At 42.5% G+C, this 18,128-nt stretch overlaps 1 protein-coding gene across 1 annotated transcript in view; it reads left to right on the top strand.

The window, feature by feature from the left end:
* Positions 1–18,128, top strand: part of LOC125902683 (solute carrier family 22 member 23-like) — a 58,194-nt gene that overhangs the window by 26,841 nt on the left and 13,225 nt on the right. Inside the window, exons 5-6 of the mRNA XM_049599223.1 lie at positions 10,160–10,328; positions 13,699–13,826. Of these exons, the coding sequence (XP_049455180.1) occupies positions 10,160–10,328; positions 13,699–13,826 (297 nt within the window). The remainder of the gene's footprint in view (positions 1–10,159; positions 10,329–13,698; positions 13,827–18,128) is intronic.

The raw sequence follows: 18,128 nt of genomic DNA, 5'->3' as shown, positions 1-18,128 counted from the left end.
CCGTCTAAGCAGGGTTAAAGTTCCCTTTTGTGCAGAGTTTGCATTTTCGGTTGCTCAGCAGATTTCCTCCCCTAACACATTAGGCTACATGTATATCCTACATCTGTTTTTTTTCCCTCTGCGTCTTCACTTTAGGAGGCTGCTTCCCTGTTTAAAAGCACACCGGGTGACCTAATGGCTGTGGTCTAATTTTTAACCCTTGTTGTTTGTGAGAGACATCGCATGACATAACCTCGAGCTATCTCACGTCGCAAATTCCTGAGTGAAGTCCAGTGATTGTCAAAATCAGTGTAGACAACCTTTGCACTTTCCTTCAAAGAGGGTTAAATGTGTGCTGTTTCAATTCTTCTTTGGACAGGCTGATGTGTTTGTTGTGCTGGAGCAGTTTGGGGCTTTTATTTGTGTCAGAGTGCAAGCTGTGTATCAGTCACTCTGCTCTGTGTGTCCCGGAGAACAAGTAACAAGTTGTTTTGTGCTGATCTTTCTTTGTGTGGGAGGAAGGGGGGTGGCAGTGGGGAAGCAGTGGGATAGTGAGGACATACAGAGACACTCTGGTGGTGTTTCACCTATGTTGTAATTGCTGAGACTTTCAGCACACAGATCAAAGGCATGAACCCGTGGCTATGTGTGGCTAGTTGGCATTCTTCGCGCTTTCAGATAAGGGACTAATCATTGAATATGGCCTTATTCTTAGTCAATAGCCCCCTTTCACCACATAAAGAAGGAGCCCTCGGGATATTTATGTGCAAACACAATCACCTTATATATAAACAAAGTGAGAAAAAATGACTGTGGAATCTCCCTTTGGACCATTCTGTGGAAGTTATTTGCCAGAGTAATTGTAAATAAACAGCAGTTTGTTCTTGCCCATGTGAACCCGTTGTTTAACCTCTATTAAAACCTGCATGAGTGCCTTAAAGTTTTATGAAAATAACTTTTTTGTCATATTTGTTGTGACTGTCACCACAATCTGTGAAAAAAAGTCATGTACCTCTTTTTCCTACTGAAAACAACCAATCAGAGCCGAGGAGTCTCTAAAGCAGGATTTATACTTGTGCGTCAGCTCTATGCAGAGCCTAGCCATAGCCTACGCACCTGGCCTCTACCGTTTTTATACTTGTGCTGTGGTCTGTCTTTGTCACTCTGCAGTTACACCTCCAAAAACTAGTTGCCATCAGGGTTTCTGTGAAGTGCTGTAAAGTGTAATGATTCAAAACACACATTAAACACACATTAAACATGGCTTAACAGCAACAATTTCAAACACAAGTACACAAATCAGTTGTCAGTTGTGCCAATCACTGCTCATGAGCCAAGGTCAAACTGTCAAACTAGGCAGCACTGATCATCTGTGAATCAGGATTCTGTTACATCATTGCTTAAATCTCTCCTCAGTTGTTTTCAGAAACAACGGGAAGTTTGTAATGCAGCCAGCATGTTGGAAACAGTTGACCAATTTACCAAGCACTGCCCATTGCCTCGACCAGCCTTCTCATTTTGCAGCTTAACAGTACATTAAAATATGTTTCTGAAAACATTTGAGGTGAGAAATAGACAATGCAGTAACAGAATCTTGATTCATATTTGATCAGCACTGCCTAGTCTGACAGTTTGCAGTTCACGAGCCATGATTAAAAGCCACGTTAGAGAGTCCTCTGCTCTGATTGGTGGTTTTTGTTCACATGCGGTAAGGCCATTAGAAGCACCACATGACAAAGGAGGAGGTAGAGAATTGTTTTTTCACAGATTATCTGTCTCATTTACTGCTGTGTGAATATAAAGACAGTTTTAGTGGGAAAAAAGGTTATTTCTTATAAAAGTAACCAACTACAGCTTTCAGAGAAGTGTGTTCTATTCTCAGAGACAGTCCCGGTCAACTGTGGGTTAAACAGTGCTGTGTGCTCACCCGCCCCCACACAGTTTGAGTTCTTCTCCTGTGTGGTCAGTCACTATGTTCCACTGAGGGTGCAATTTGCATTCACACAAAAAAAATCTCTTCGATCTGCAGTAACTCCAGACCAAGGTTCATTGGGTCCTAATCAGGGAAGTGCTGTTTGCTGACAAGGCGGCACTGACCTGTCACTCAAAGGAAGCACTCCAGAAACTCATCAGCAGCTTTACACATGCCTGAAATGAGTTTGGTCTCGTTAACCATTTTTCATCTGTGACCACAGCTTCGAAGGTGTGGAGCTTTAACATTGTATTGACGAAGCAACATCAGTGGAGGCTCACTGCTGCAGTAAGGTCTGGCTGAAAGTGAAGCAGTGCATTAAGAAGTGCATTATTATATAGAAGCAAGCAAGGAAATGGGTGATGAATTAAAAGCTGGAATATTTTTGTGAAGAATAAACAAATGGAGATGTTTTCGTACAGGTCACAGAGGGGTCATCAGATCTCAACGATTTTGGAAGGAAGGCTTCTCACCCCAATCCAAGTGCTGCCATTTTTAACCAATGTGGCTTGGTAATGAGCTATGTAGGAAGATGACGTCCCCTTTTTTAATTCCATCAACAAATCTTTGATTGCTTTATCCATCTGGAGGAAACAGCAGTTAATAAGCACGACACCAGCGCCTCCCTAAAACTTGGTATTTCACTGATTTAATGTTTCCATTGTCCCTGCTTCCATTTACATTTTAAACGGTAGAGAATATCTAACAGTTGTCTGTAGATTGCTAATCTGCACTGATTGCTTAAATTGTTTACTTGTATTTTTGACCTCGGTGCTGGAGATCCTCTTACCGACACACTCTGCACACTACTGTTTGTCTTGTTGTTGTTTTTTATCAGTGTAAGTGTGTTTTGAATGAATCCTGGCTGCACACCAATTTCCCCGTAAGAGAAGATAAAGATACTTCGACTTTTGAACTTTTGGGACCGGTGCCTTATGTCTTGCGTCACACAGTGTTGTGTTGACCATTGTGTGCCTGTGCGATCCTGTTGGCTCGCATCGGGTCGTCTTGTTTATCAACCTAATCTTTGTCTGAGCCCCAAGATTAAACCTGCAGGAGACCTCAGGCCTATCTGTATCTTCAGACAGAGTTGATTTTTAACATTTTTTTGTGGTCATCGCTTTACTATGATGGTTTAGATTTTTGCTCTTTACTGCCAGGACGAGACTTCACTACAGATTTTCAAAGCACTTTTACCAGGCTGCTGAAAATACTCAAATTAACTATGACAAGGTTATACTGTAAATATGTGCAGCTACATAGTGCCAAGATATATCGACATTTAGGTGGATTAAATTGTGGCCAACAACAGGAAATCACTCATGTCTGTATTCTGATTGCAGTGTAGTATCTATATCAAACAGACTTACAGCAGACTATCAGTTTCCATGTACATTTGTGTGAGACCAAATAAACAAATCAAGGAAAAAAATCAAACAGTATGTTCCGAATGCCTTCATACTTGTATCTTGTAATGATTAGTCTAGTTTGCCTAATTTTCTAAGCTTTAGGTTAGGTTTACACACAGTTTTTAGGGGATCCCTACAACACCAGACTTATTTTAATTACTGAACCAGGTAAGGTAACCAGATACAGATAATAATCCTCCTCCATGTTAGTGAAATGGGCGTGGGCCAAACTAAAATCTCAGTACACGTCAAATAAATTTTGCAGTGTTATATTTGGCGGTATGGCTCTGTTCTGGGGCCTCGCTGCTTTTCCTAGGCCAACACAGAAACCCTCTTCCACACGCCTACAGCGAAGCCTAAGGCAGGGAGAGCACACTTCTCTGCCCTTCCATGTGCAAACAAGGAAAGCCTGATACAGACAGAGCAAACATCCCTGCCCTTCCTGGCATCTACATGATAAGCCTAAGGTAGAGAGAGCAGCAGCAAAGGTCCCCCTAGAACAGAACAGAACAGAACAGAGCAGCAGAAATGACACTGATAAGCAAGATGCAGCATGAAAAGGAGGAGCTGGGGTGGAGGTAGGTTGCAAAGTGGCTTACAGAGGAAGCAGCAACAGTAGGCAGGCCAGAGCAGCTAAAATAGGGCGCACCAATTGGTAGCATAGGAAGGAATCATGTGATCTATCAGCTGACTCCCTTCATCAGTTAGCTGCTCCAACAGTTGATTGGGCTGTTTGAGGTCAGCTGATGTAGCTGGGATGTAGGCTGAGCTTGACATTGTGTCCTGCCCCAACAAACGCTATGTTAATTTTCTTATCATACTGATATTTGTTTGAGTGTTAATTCGGCTGCTAAGTTTGGTTTAAATTAGTTATTTGATGCTATACAAATGGAGGATGGTGTCATGATTGACAGCTGTGTGCGCCAATCTGTGTCCGCAGCTTGTGACTGATCAGATGGTGGAAACTTGTAATTACAGATTCTGGCTGTAAATCATGTCACCAGAGCAACATGGCAGTAGCCAAATATGGGATATTTTGGCTTCATTTTTTTCTACAGTGCAACATATTTTCCATGTTAATATACAGTCATTGGGCTGAGCCATTCTGAGATGTGGGCGGTGATTCAGAGGTCTGGGACCATCTGGTTGCACTGATCCTCAGGCTTGAGATTTCACAGCAGCAGAGGTAAAAGACGTGGAAAGAGAAGAGGAGACTGAGCTGAGGGATAGCGACTGCAATACATCTGCATTTTGCTTTTCACCTGTGACACCTGCAAGAAGGCTTGCAGCTCTGAGTATAAGCCGTTATTATGTCATAAAAAAAATAATCACAGTAAACAAACCTCTGTTATCTCTCAGTACGGAAAAAAATGCCTCAGTCTGTTTATCATTAAATCATACTTAACAGATCGAGTTGCCAGGATTAGGTAGTTAAATCATGGCGCTGGGCCATGTGGACCTCATGTGACCAGTAGAAGGTCATGACATTAGCCTGTGGGTATAGGGAGTGGCTGCACTGAGTGCATTTCGTGGTCAACCAATCTCTTTCACATGTAAAACAATGGGCTTCCTTGACGGAGCTGTGTACTTGACAGAAGGCTAGCGAGCTACTGTGGCGTATACCAGAGAGTGTGATTCATATTCTTGTTTCGCCGTAGTCAGCAAACCAGCCAAAGCTTCTTTGGGGATTATCATCATTATTAATTGGCTATTGGCTTGATGACTGACGATGTCATTTCCACTTTGTAGAGTATGTGACCAAATGCATTTAAATGAGTCTTTTTCTTAATAGTTTGCATGTTGCACTTGTTTTGTCACCCCAGAAATCTTCAGGAAGCATCTTCAGTGAGATTCTTGTATGTGTCATCAGATTAGTTAGTGGTAGATTTATGTCAGTAGAACACAGGCTGTAGCAGGGCATTGTGGGAATGCTGATCTAGTGGGTTGTGGAGGATTAGGGTCAGCAGGAGTAAGGAGCTCAGGTCTCCTTTCCTTTCCATAAAACTTGTGTTTGTGGAAAGGAATGTGCCATATTTTATACATATTTACACCTCATTAAATAGCTTTATGTTAATAATATAGTTTTTGGTCATATGTCTTGTGCGTGTGAGCACTTTTCCATAGCTCACCACAGGATGTACTTTTCCAGTCACAATGCAGCGGCCTGTTCAGTGCACATGACGCCTTATACATAACTGAAGAATTCAAATCCCATGCAGTCCGTAAGCAGTGAACCGTCACTTTTCTCCCAGCAGTACACAGAGAAGGGGTCCCGAGGTTAGTTGGTTCAAACTCAGCAGGTCTTGCACCCATCGCCCCGCTCTCAGCTCATTGGCTTTGTCGTTCCAGCTGCGATAGTGTCTGTGAACAGAGAGCATTATTCATGTCCTCAGAAGGGGGCAAGTCCTAATTGAAATTCCGGTCTTTTCCACTGGAATGAAGCGGGGCCGCTGACACCCACTGTATTATGCTGGCCCTGTCACCTTGAAAAGCCCATCTGGAGACTGTTCACATTCTTGGGCAAAAAAGTCCCATCAGAAAAAAATAGTGAAGTACAATAAAAAAGGAATGAATGAAGACAGACAAAAGATTTGGGCATTACGGGAATAGCGGCATTACAGTGCTGTTCACTGTTCTATGGTTTGATGTGAAGCCATCCTCTACACTGCAGTAACTAAAGGGCTGGACTGTCTGTGGTTGCTGGCTGCCAGTGTGGTGTGCATGCTAATGGCTGGGTGAATGAATCAGTGCCATTCTGATGGAGGAGAATTGAGTACAAGGAACCTCTTTCTAGTTAGTTCACCCTCACAGCAGCCTACTGTCTTGGTCTGTCTACTGTCTCCGAACAACAACTGTACACGGTGTTTTATCGCTTTCATTTAATGTCACATTTGTAATACAGTTTTGTTGTTTCACAGCTACACTGAAGCTGTAAAAAAAGTTTCTGACAATGAGACATATCAATTTTTCGATTCAGCAGTTAATAATTTAGTCTATAGAGTTTGAGAAGTTTGTTAAAGATTTCCCAGCGCGCTTGTGAATTGCTTCTTTTGTCCAACCAACAATCCAAAATCCAAAGAGATTAAATTTACACTGCTATGAAATAGAAGACCAACAAATCCTCACATTTGAGAAGTTGAAACCATCAAAGTTTTGCATCTTTGCAGGTTAAGTGATGTACAAAAAAAAAAAAAAAGTGATGTCGTTAATTTTATTTTCAATAACATTTCAGCTCCAATTGATATGCATTTTCTGTGTATATGGCTCTCTCTCTAACTTGGGTGTCAAACGGCAACCTCCAGGACTGAAAAATGAAGCCAACGTGGAAGTGCCAGAAACTGCAGTTCCTTGACTGCCCACTTGAGGCTGGCTCCAGAAGCAAGTCAATCTCATGTTAAAATGCCCAACTTTATAGCAGAAATAAACATGTTTACAGCCTGGTACAAAAAATGTTTTTTGGCTCTATAGCTAATTTTAACATTCACGACAACTGTACGAGGGATGAATTTTTATATAACTCACCTGTTTACATTTTTATTAAGGCTTAAAGTTATGCATATGTAAGAGTGGGTCCGCTTAAGTGATAGGCTGTCTGTGAGGCGTCACCACAGTCTATGAGTCAGACCCAAAGCTCCACCCTCTTCTCCAATTATGGTCACTTCTGGCCCCAAAAAAACAACACAAAATTAAGAAAAAATACCAAACCATGATTATGTTACATTTATACGTTTCATACATATCATGTAGTTCAAATAACATGTATATGAGCTAAATTTCTCATCGGAAAGAGGCAGCAGGCGTGACCAGACCACTGTTTTTGAACAAGCGCTCGGGACATTTCCAGCCATTCTTGTAGCGACCAAATCTTGTATTTTAAACCAAGACATGATTTTTTTCTAATCCTAACCGAGTGTGCCCAAACTTAAAAAAACAAAAACAAAAACAAAAACGTGAAGTTTCAACGTATCCTTGACATATGAAACATACAAATGTAACATCTGTGGTTTGCAGACATTTATTCTGGTGACTGGCTTGGTTTATCTGTATTAAAAGTCACGGTATTAATAGTAGACAAACTCACTAGTAGTCATTATGTACCATGGTCTGGAAATTATGTCTGCACTGCATCAGAACAAAGTAACCCTCTCTTCATTGCGTTAAGGCCCTGGGACTGTGCTGTGATTGGCTTCTACTGGTTAGGGTTAGGGCAAAGAGGTCATGGTTAAGGGTAGTACTAGAATAGCAACTTAGAATTGCCAAGAAATGCAGTGGAATACTTCATCACATCACTGTCAGGATCCATGTTCTGGCCTGTCTGCCTCACCTAGTCAGAGGTGGAGTTCTCTTTTGATAATTGATTCATCAGCTTTGACCTGTTTCTGGCAGCACCAGGAAGTTACTGCTAACATTGGGTGTCATTCATGAAACATTAGCAGAACGAGTTTGTCTGTGAACTGTTTGCAGAGGGGAAATTAAGGTGTATTTTGGCATCCATCATTGTGTTCGTAGCTCCGATCTTTAGGTAGGTACTAACAAAATCGACACCTGCTTCTGACTGCTTAGTGCTTGTGTAAATAAGGATTGCACATAAATATTGCTCGCCATTATTAGATATTGCAATTTTAATTCGTATTGTGCTCTGTTACGCAGATGCCTTTGAAACAAGTAAGTCACACATGACAAAAGATAAGAAATACAACACATTTAGCTAAACTCATTGGCAAGATTTAAGCCTCAGATATGGTTTCTTAGAAATGAGAATGGGTTTTTCAGTCGGCTTAATACATTGTGTTTTTTTCTGGCATCCTGTTCCCACTTGAATCAATCAGGAGAGAGAACCCCCCAATTTGATCTTATATTTGAATGGCTAGCTTGTGACAAACATGCTACTGACCAAACACTATGCTATCAGTGATGGCTGTCAGAATGTATAGTGCTTTAATGCTTAAAATAACGCATACATCACCTTACCTTCTGCGTTTGCTGTTGACTGGTGTTGCGATGATGCAAGCCACGCGCTCATCTGTTTTTTGTTTTTTTGTGTTTGTGTGTACATATGCGTTTTTTGCATCAAGTTTCATATCGAGCTGTTTTCGTTTAACTTCTTGGATGGTTCTTACAATGGAGGACACAGAGTTAACGGCATCCGTTACTAGAGATGTACCGATACCACTTTTTCCTTCCCGATACATGCATTTCCGATACTGGTATCGGTGTTGGTACAACTCTATCCGTTGCCTCCTTCCAAACCTTTGATTTACCTGTCCCTGCAGGTCGATAAGATGCACCTGTCCATAGTAATCATCACCTTCATATATGGTGGTCACTGGCTATTCATGGAGAAGCTTGCTGTCAGTTTACGATTGATTGGCATTCGTGAATGTACACGTGCCTACAATCAAATCTGAGTTTCCCGTGGTGTCATGAATCTGGTGTAGGTTTCTAGTACCAAGGTTTTTTATGTGCAAATCTACTCACTGATTTACTAACATTTCATGAATGGCAGCGTGTGTAGTCTCCTCCAAGTTCTTACTAATAACTAGCTAGTTTCAAACTAGTAAGTTACTAAATGGGTTAAAATAGGTTGTTAGGAAACACCTGTAGCACTATCCGATCAAATGCAATTAGCTGTGTTAAGGCCCTGACACACCAAGCCGACGGTCGGCCTACTTTTTGCGGTGTGTCCCGCACCGTCGGCACATCGGCGTCTGCAGCTTTTCGGCCGATTGAGCATGTTGAATCGGCGGCGGAGCTTGTCGGTGAGAGAGATCACTCTGATTGGCTGTTCAGGTTTTATTTATTTATTCATTTATTGAGTGAATCTGCCTGTAGTGAAACCAGGGCTAACCGGTGCTTCCTCCTCAGGCTCCACCCGCTGCTTCTTCCCACTTTAACCTGAATAACAAACCGGAGCTAGCTGGGAGCGACCAGCGGAGCATTAGCCGCAGCATGACCGGAGGGAAGCACAGCCAGTTAGCCTCCGCTAGTCTCTGAGCTAGCCCCGGCTCTCCGTTTGGATCCAACTGGAGCACCGAGCCCTGGTTTGTTAAAGTGGGAAGAAACAGCGGGTTTATCGGGCAGCTGAGTGAAGTGGAGCCTGTGGAGGAAACACCGGGACCGTCTGCATGTAGTAGTCCGTGGAGGTGCTGTGATGCTCAGCTGCACAGATAGGAAACCCCTCAGCTGACAGGATGTACCACTCTGTCACTCCACTCTCTCTCACGCAGGCACAGAACGTACATGCCACTTGACCGGGGATGTAGTCCGTGTAGTGTGTTCAAATGCAACTGACACAGGGCGACGTGAGGCGACGTAGACGACGCAACAGTTGGCTTTCGTCGCCGCTAGTTCTTTGATGTCGATTTGGTGTGTCCGCACCTTTAAGTTACTGTTGCATCATGAGCTGTAGCAGAACCTCCAAAGCTAACAGTGGGCAAACAATACATTCAAGTTAACTGCCAGTGCTTTGTAAATGTATGTACTACTTTTAATGTATGTGTGCAAGGAGAAATACATGTGTTTTAGATTTAGTAGTATCAGAGTGAGTGGGAAATATCTGTATCTGTGTTAATGTAGTGATGCATAAATCTCTACTGAGTAAACAGTTACCTTATACATTTAGAAAGGCTGGTTGAACTGGCTGGTGTCATATTGACAAATAATCTAAAGCATGGTTTTCTGTGTATTTGCCTTGTTGCTGTACAGTAGATACCCATTTTGTGCCTTTGTCTGCTGCAGTAAATCTAATAACAAATGCACTCTCTTTCTCCCTTTCTCTTCCCTTTGTTCTCTCTGCCAGGGATTGAGCTGTGCCTGCCAGGATGGCGTTTTTCCATGACCATGGTGGCCAGTTTTGTGGTGTTGGGTGGTCAGCTGCTGATGCCCGGGGTGGCATACCTCTGTCGCGACTGGCAGGTACTCCAGGCTGTCATCATCTGCCCCCTGCTGCTGATGCTGTCCTACATCTGGTGAGGAAAACACCCGAGCATCTGCTGCACTTTGGCGCCAACCCTCTCTTTTGTTCCTCTGTTGAAGTTTAAAAGGTGTTTTTCAGTTCATATTCAAAATGAGACTGAAATATGCCGTGCCATCTGCTATCAAATTCTACATGTAATGTAGTTAACAGATTTACACGCTTCAAACACAGAAGGAGAGAGTCTTCCCTCCAAGGACATTTTTTCACCAGTGAATTCCCAGCTGAGTTAAAAGTAATGTCTTTTACGTTAACTCATTTGCAGTGACCTCCACAGTCTCTTTTGCTAAAGCTCAGGCAATAAATACTTGCGTGTTCACCTCCATTTATTCCACCGTGATGCACAGCGCTCCACAGCACAAAGCCAGAAAAAGAAAATCCAAGAATATAGATCTTTATCGCAGGGTATCAAAGGCCCTCGACGGTGTACCTGGAGAAGAAAGTGTGTTTCCACTCAGAGGCAGTCAAAACCAAGAATCTGATCAAACCTCAAAGCTGGTGATATGATGCATTTCAATAGGACACAGAGAGCAGAGCAGATAGATGGGGGTTTCCATCATGGGCGGCTTATGAGACATACGCCTCTGGGCACAGACATGCAGAAGGCCCTATCACCTCTCCTGCATAAGACAGACAGTCTCTTTAGTTGTTAAGCCTCTTTTTGTTGCTGTTTTCTGTGTCTACCTGCAGTCATTAGGTATCTCTCCGTAGTTTTGTGTCTCTTTGTCGTAATATTAAGTCCATTTGTGGTAATTACGTGTCTCTTTGCCCCTTTTTGTAGTTGTTATGCATCACTTTGGAGTTGTTTTGTGTCTCCTTGTTTTCATTCGGAGCCTCTTTTTAATCATGTTGTGTCTCTTTGTGGTTGCTTTGCATGTCTTTGTAGTCATTTTGTGTTTGTTTGTGGTTGTTTTGCCACCTTTTGTAGTTGTATTGCGTCTCTGTTTTCATTTTGAGTCTTTTTGTGGTCATTTTGCATCTCTTTTTATTCACTTTGAATCTTTTTGTAGTTGCTTTACATCTCTTTGTAGTTGTTTTATGTGTCTTTGTAGTCATATTGTGTCTCTTTGTGGTTGTTTTGCCACCTTTTGTAGTTGTTATACTTCACTTTGGATGCATTGTTTTGCGTCTCTTTGTTTTCCTTTTGAGCCTCTCTGTGGTCATTTTGTGTCTCTTTTTGTTTTTTTTGAATCTCTGTAGTTGCTTTGTGTTTCTCTGTAGTCATTTTGTGTCTCTTTGTGGTTGTTTTGCCACCTTTTGTAGTTGTCATGCATGACTTTGTAGTTGTTTCATGTCTCTGTTTTCATTTGAGCCTCTTTGTGGTCATTTTGTGTCTCTTTTTATTCATTTTGAATCTCTTTGTAGTTGCTTTACGTGTCTTTGTAGTCAATGTGTGTCTCTTTGTGGTTGTTTTGCCACCTTTTGTAGTTGTTATGCATTACTTTGTAGTTGTTTCATGTCTCTATTTTCATTTTGAGCCTCTTTGTGGTAATTTTTGTCTCTTTTTAGTCATTTTGAATCTCTCTGTAGTTGCTTTGTGTCTCTTTGTAGTTGTTTTGCATCACTTTGTAGTTGTTTCATGTCTCTGTTTTCATTTTGAGCCTCTTTGTGGTCATTTTGTGTCTCTTTTTAATTATTTTGAATCTCTTTGTAGTTGCTTTGTCTTTCTTTGTAGTCATTTCGTGTCTCTTTGTGGTTGTTTTGCCACTTTTTGTAGTTGTTATGCACCACTTTGTAGTTGTTTTGCATCTCTTTGTTTTCGTTTTGAGCCTCTTTGTAGTCACCTTGTGTCTCTTGTTGATTATTTTGAATCTCTGTAGTTGCTTTGTGTCTCTTTGAAGTCATTTTGTGTCTGTGTTTTGCCACTTTTTGTAGTCATTATGCGTAACTTTGGAGTTGTTTCATGTCTGTTTTCGTTTTGAGCCTCTTTGTTTTCATTTAAGCCTATTTGTGGTCAATTTGTGTCTCTTTTTTGGTCATTTTGAATCTCTATGTAGTTGCTTTGCATCTCGTCATGGTGGTTTTGCTCCTTTTCGTAGTCGTCATGAGTCATATTGTGCCTCTTTTCATTTTGAGTCTCTTTGTAGCTATTTTATGTCTCTTTTAAGTCAAGTTTGAATCTCTTTGTAGTTGCTTTACATCTCTTTGTGGTTGTTTTGCTCCTTTTCCTAGTCGTGAGTCTCTTTGCAGCTGTTTTGAATCTCTTCTTAGTCGTTTTGTGTCTCTTTTTGGTCATTTTGAGTCTCTTCCTGGTCAACACATGTTAACTTGAGGAGTCAGTTACCTTAGGCATACATCATGGTAGTCATGGTTATGCTGATGAATGAGTGAGAACAGCAGTAACTCAGCAGTCAGGTGGCTAAGCAGTGTTGTTGTCTGCTTTAATGCAGTTACAGCCTTGCTGGCTGAAAAAGACTCACTGAGCTCAGGGACATGAAGCCGGATGTGAAAATGATATTTCTCACAGATACTACTGGACACTGGACAGTGAACTCAACCTGCAAAGTGCAGGGCAAGCTTTTATTGGCAAACCAACCAACACTGTAGCTTCTCTCTGCACGTGATACAGAGCTGTCCACACTACTGAGATACACAGATGCATCAGCAAGCATGAGTCAGGCTTCACAAGAGGATTCATGTTGACTTTCTTGATTAAGCCAGACAGCGTTTATGGGCACAAATTGGGTCCATCACTGCCAAAGTGGCTGACACTGCAAATATAGGAATACGGCTGATTGGGCTGAAGAGTTCAACACTGCAGGTGATCTAGGTTTGCTGATTTGGGGAAACAACTTAAAACCACACCAGTGCAAGATAATTAATCCTGCACGTACTCCTCACGTAGACATCTGTTCCAGAGAAATCCAACCGACTGAGGCAAATGTGGCATTGTTTTTGCTGACTGTCTCAAATCTATAGACATCTGCGAGGAGGAACCTGATCATTCATGGGAACATGTGGCACATTACACAATTCAACCACCAGATAACAGAGCGTAACAAATGAAGGCAGTGACGGGGATAACAATGGCGGGCAGTCAGGTGTTTATTTGTTGTCCCCACTGTAAAGACATCTGATTATGCTAATGTGAGGCCCTGCCACCTGTAAATGCTATGTGAGTGTGTGAAGCTAGATTTTCAGTTCAGGATACAGTTTCTAATCTTAGCTTATCATCACAGTTTTCTTCTCTGCATTTAATTAGAAGTGGCACGCTTGTTAACAACAACAAAAAAAAAAAAAAGATTTGATACTTGTTGCCCTGATTAACAGAGATTCAAATCAGCCTTATTTAAAAGGAGGATTCATTTTGTCATGACTGATTTCTCATGTCTTATTAACGAGGACATCCCCCATCTTTTTCACAGGATCTTCCCTGAGTCACTGCGTTGGCTGCTGGCCACTCAGCAGTACTGCCGCTCCAAGTGGATCATGGGACACATAGCAAAGAAAAACCGATGCAACATGGAGCTTGACACCGATAATATCCTTACAGGTAATGAATACATTGATACTGATTTTGATGCTTTTAGCACTGATTTTCAGTTGTTTTTAAATGAACAATATGCGTCTCAGTCTGTAGTGAAAGTGTTGGCAGACTGTTCCATGTGTGAGCTGCTCTCACTGAGACCTTGACTTGACCGTCCAAAGGCAGTTGTCCTCATAGGTATTGCACAATCCCCTCTTGCCACAGATGTAGTGTATCATCAGCTTTTTTCAGCTTTAAAAAAAAAGCACAAGGGGAGGAGGGGGCCAAACCGTACAAAATCTACTAAACAAATCAAGCATCTGTGAATTTAATAAGATTGTTCCACCTCCAAAAATTATGCTCTCTTAAGCAGTAACAACTGTGATGAGTGTGTGGCTTCCAGTCAAGCACCTTAAGGGCCTGGTGGTATACCAGCTGCACAGGGTTTAATATTGCACAGGAGGCTTGTGCACAACTTCTCAAACAATATGACAAATGTGGTATGATCACAGCATTTAAATGAAGTGCTGCCTTAGTGGTTAGACAGTTTCTGATACGGCGGAAATTTGTCACGTCAAGTTAGTTTGAAATCAGTGATGTGTTGTGATTACTGTATGTCTTGTAGAGATTATTTTAGATGTAGATATTAAAGTCTGGGTAAAGTAAAATCAATGACGTCTTTCTAAACACATTATGCGTGTTAGAAAATACTCACTGTAAAGGCTGTGAGCTGTATAGTACTGCATTGTGGAGGAAGACCGTTCAGTTTTTCACCCTTTTATTTTGGGAATTTCATCCTTATCATAAACCTACCTCTACACCAGTGGCTCCCAACCAGCCCAGCCCAGGGTCCAGATCTGTCCTCAGTCGTCAGTTCAAGGTCTACATGGTTTAATACATTTAGCATTGTATTTGCATTTGGCCATGTTGTTGAGCTAGTTTGTGGTCTCTATTAAGTAGCTCTCTGTTAGTCACTCACTCTACAGGAGGAGACAGCACTTTAGAATAAAAGCTCTGTGCCAGAAATTCACTGTACTTAAAAATGAAGTGTTTTCTTTTACAAGTTGGGAACTACTGACCTACACTATGTAAACACTAGAGCACACGGCATCAGTGCTTCTCTCCCTGCTCAGTCATTTATTTTATAATTATTATTTAGCTTACCTGCACCCACCAGACCCGTTATGAGAGCTAAGCCGTATGTGTTAATCAGCCACTGGAACCTGACCCACTACCCGCCAACTTTATGCATCATAGTAATGTTATGATTGTCAAGACAGAGGCCTGAAATGGTAAAAAGACATGGACTGTGTGCCCAATGGCAATCCTAAGCCGATCCGAGGTGCCCAATTTTCTGCCTCGTAGGGTAGACATATTGGCGGAACCCTTTTAGTTTAAACAGACCAAGGCGCCCTTCCGCAACGGGAGGGGCTGTTGAAGACTTGTGGGAGGAGCTGTTGATGACGCCGCTTGTGCGAGCCACTGGCGATGGACTAACAGGAAACAGCTGATAGCAGGAATTAGCGAGCAGCTAGTAGCAAGAGGGAAACACAAACCTGACAGACACTGTAAAGATGAGCAACTGAGGAGACAAGGAATTGCGCGCCCTCCTTGCCCTCGCAAACGAAGAGGCCATTAACCGTCAAATGACGGGGACGGTAAAGAACGGGCCGACTTATGAGAGAATCACCAAAGAACTGACCAGCTGCGGCTTCCCTCCCACGTCACTGTTTACGTCACACGCTGAGCTACACGTTTTGTTACTTGTTCACGCACCTCATTGCCCCGAAAAAGGCGCATTCTGTAAACAAAAGTAGGTAGGTGGCATTCTGCCGCACTCCCGGATTTTGTTTTTATACTGCCAATGCTGAAAAAAGACTGACTGGGCTTTCCTGCAAATTTGCACAACTCCTAAGGGCTAATGACTCTGGGGGTCACAGGCAAAGAAGCCCATTGAGACCCTGATGGTTACACTTAGCGTTGTATGTATGACAGTTACAGGTAGTTAGCTTACCGTCCTAGCTCTCATACAGTTTCCAACGCCCCCCAACTTAGTGACGGCTTGGTGCAACAGCAGTGCACTGTGTATTGCCTTTATAGGAGGTTTAAGGGGGTTTATTGTTGTCATTGCAAAATGAGCCAATATGAGTGCCCTTTTCCCATATTTTTGGGGGGATCCCAAACATTTACCTGGTTTACCTCTCCTGCCGACGTGCCCCTGTGAGCACTGTAGCACTTGTGGGTGTTTGAGAGAGAGAGAGAGGGATGAATTGGATCAAGAAAAAGGGAATCTTTCCAGCTCTGTGTCGTTATAACGTTGGCAGTACATGCAAATGACCCGGAGCTCCCTTCTTACCCGCCCACCCGCCATTTCTCAAGCCTGTGGTTTGGACCCAGTGTGAGGTAGAATCATTGGATATGTCTAGGGTTGATAATATTAATATATAACAAACAAAAGAAAGAGTAGAAAATATTTAATCGTAAACGTTGTGTCTTTTATAATACCTTCAAAGATTCCTCTGTGATACTTTATACAATACAATAGTATTTATAGTCTAATGAGATTTTTGGGATCTTAAAAGAGCCAGAGGTCCAAAAAAGGTTGAGAAACCCTGGTTTAAACGAGTAGTTCAGTAGTACACAGCGGGCAGGTAATCGGTGGACCCCCAACAGCAGATGACTGAGGAGCTCTGGGTGCTGCAGCATGTAGGAGGTTGAGCCAGGCGGCGTTTATCTGCACACACAACCTGCCCTTACTGCAGTGACACGGAGCTGGTTAAAAATCTGCATATATTCCCTTTGTTGCTTTGTCACACCGCATTGACTGCTTCGGCTTGTTGATGCCAGTGTAGCCTCCTAATTGGACAGGGAAGAGTGGCCTTCAGCGGGCACACGCTCAGTGTTTCAGAGCCAAGAATACTGCTTTGTTTTCATGGTTTTGAAACCTAATGTTATGTATATCCTTGCTGATTTTTTTGATCATTAAAATGTTGCTGGAGGGTTTGAGCAACTCAGAATACACATTTATTTTTGTTTTAGCCGGACTCCAAAGTAGTCCTTGTGTGTGGTAATATCCCCAGATGTGCCTTCCTAAATAAGCCAGATTGACAAGGTTATATCTGCTTCCTGTCTCGTTGCTATGGTAACAGACCACTCTAGCTGTAGCAGTGGGTGTTGAACATTACATTATGACACTCTGGGACGTTCATTAACTCCATTATAGCCTGGGTGGGTGGACACGGGCTGACACGATGGTGTACGCACGGCAGATGGATGCAGGTCGTGCACTTTGACCCCGGGGTTAACTGCGTCTGTACTCAGAAGACCAGCCAGAGGCAAAGAGCAGAGTGAACTGTGTTGTTGTTAAGTGGCAGAGCAGATTGCATTTGTATTAAGCTTTAACAGCTCTGTTCACCATGGTATACTTTTTTCCATTTTTGTCCCACCGTTGCTCGCAGTATTTATTAATCCATTTAGAAAAAAATGGCGCTACTGCTGGGAAAAAGGCTCAAAGAGGAACCACTCAGTGTGAAATTGGCTGCACTTTTTTAGAGCTCGGAGACTGTGTGCTGATGCAGCATTGAGAAAAGTACATTGCCATAGACATTAATTTATCCTCTCTTGTTTTTATAGTAACTGGCTGTCCCTAACCTTGCCAGTAATATTTCCCACTTTTAACTGCTCAGCACTAAATACAATGTCAGCCACTGATTGTACTAACTGCCACTAAAGCAGAGCGGTTGAGCAACTTTTCTCAGGCGCTCTCAGACATGACAGATGCATGTGTGACTGCCGATTAGGTCACCTCTGGAAAATGAGCAGAATGATTAGCATAGATAGTCTTACTCAGATGTTTGAAGCCTTGCCAGGGGAACACCGGAAAACCTGAGTGGAACCATCCGAGATAACCTTGAGGCGACAGTGTGGAATGCCGTCACGTGCCTGAGTCAACATGGACATACAGTGCCGCCAAGCAGAGGTGTGTTTCTGTGGCAACCCACAGTGTGATACCAAAACATCCACAGTGTTCCATGCTGCACTATCACCTGCGGGTTAGGGGTGTTGCCTTCTCATGTAGTGTTCCTGTTCTTCTGTTGGTGTTGGCATTGTCATACCTGTCTCACAAAGCAGCGGGAGACTGGTCGCATGGGATAAAATGTGCTCATTAAAAATACATGTGGAATTTTCTGTGGTTGCAATGAATCAGGGGCGTCCTTGCATGACTCTTTAGAGGACCCAGACTGCTGTCAGACCTGAATACTCAACTTGACATGATGATATAGAGCCTGTTGGATATTTAAGCAGGCTGATGATATTGGCTGGTATCAC

The sequence above is a fragment of the Epinephelus fuscoguttatus genome, linkage group LG15 (genome assembly GCF_011397635.1).
Source record: "Epinephelus fuscoguttatus linkage group LG15, E.fuscoguttatus.final_Chr_v1".
Taxonomy (NCBI): Eukaryota; Metazoa; Chordata; class Actinopteri; order Perciformes; family Serranidae; genus Epinephelus; species Epinephelus fuscoguttatus.
This window is presented reverse-complemented; position numbering and strand designations above follow the sequence as displayed.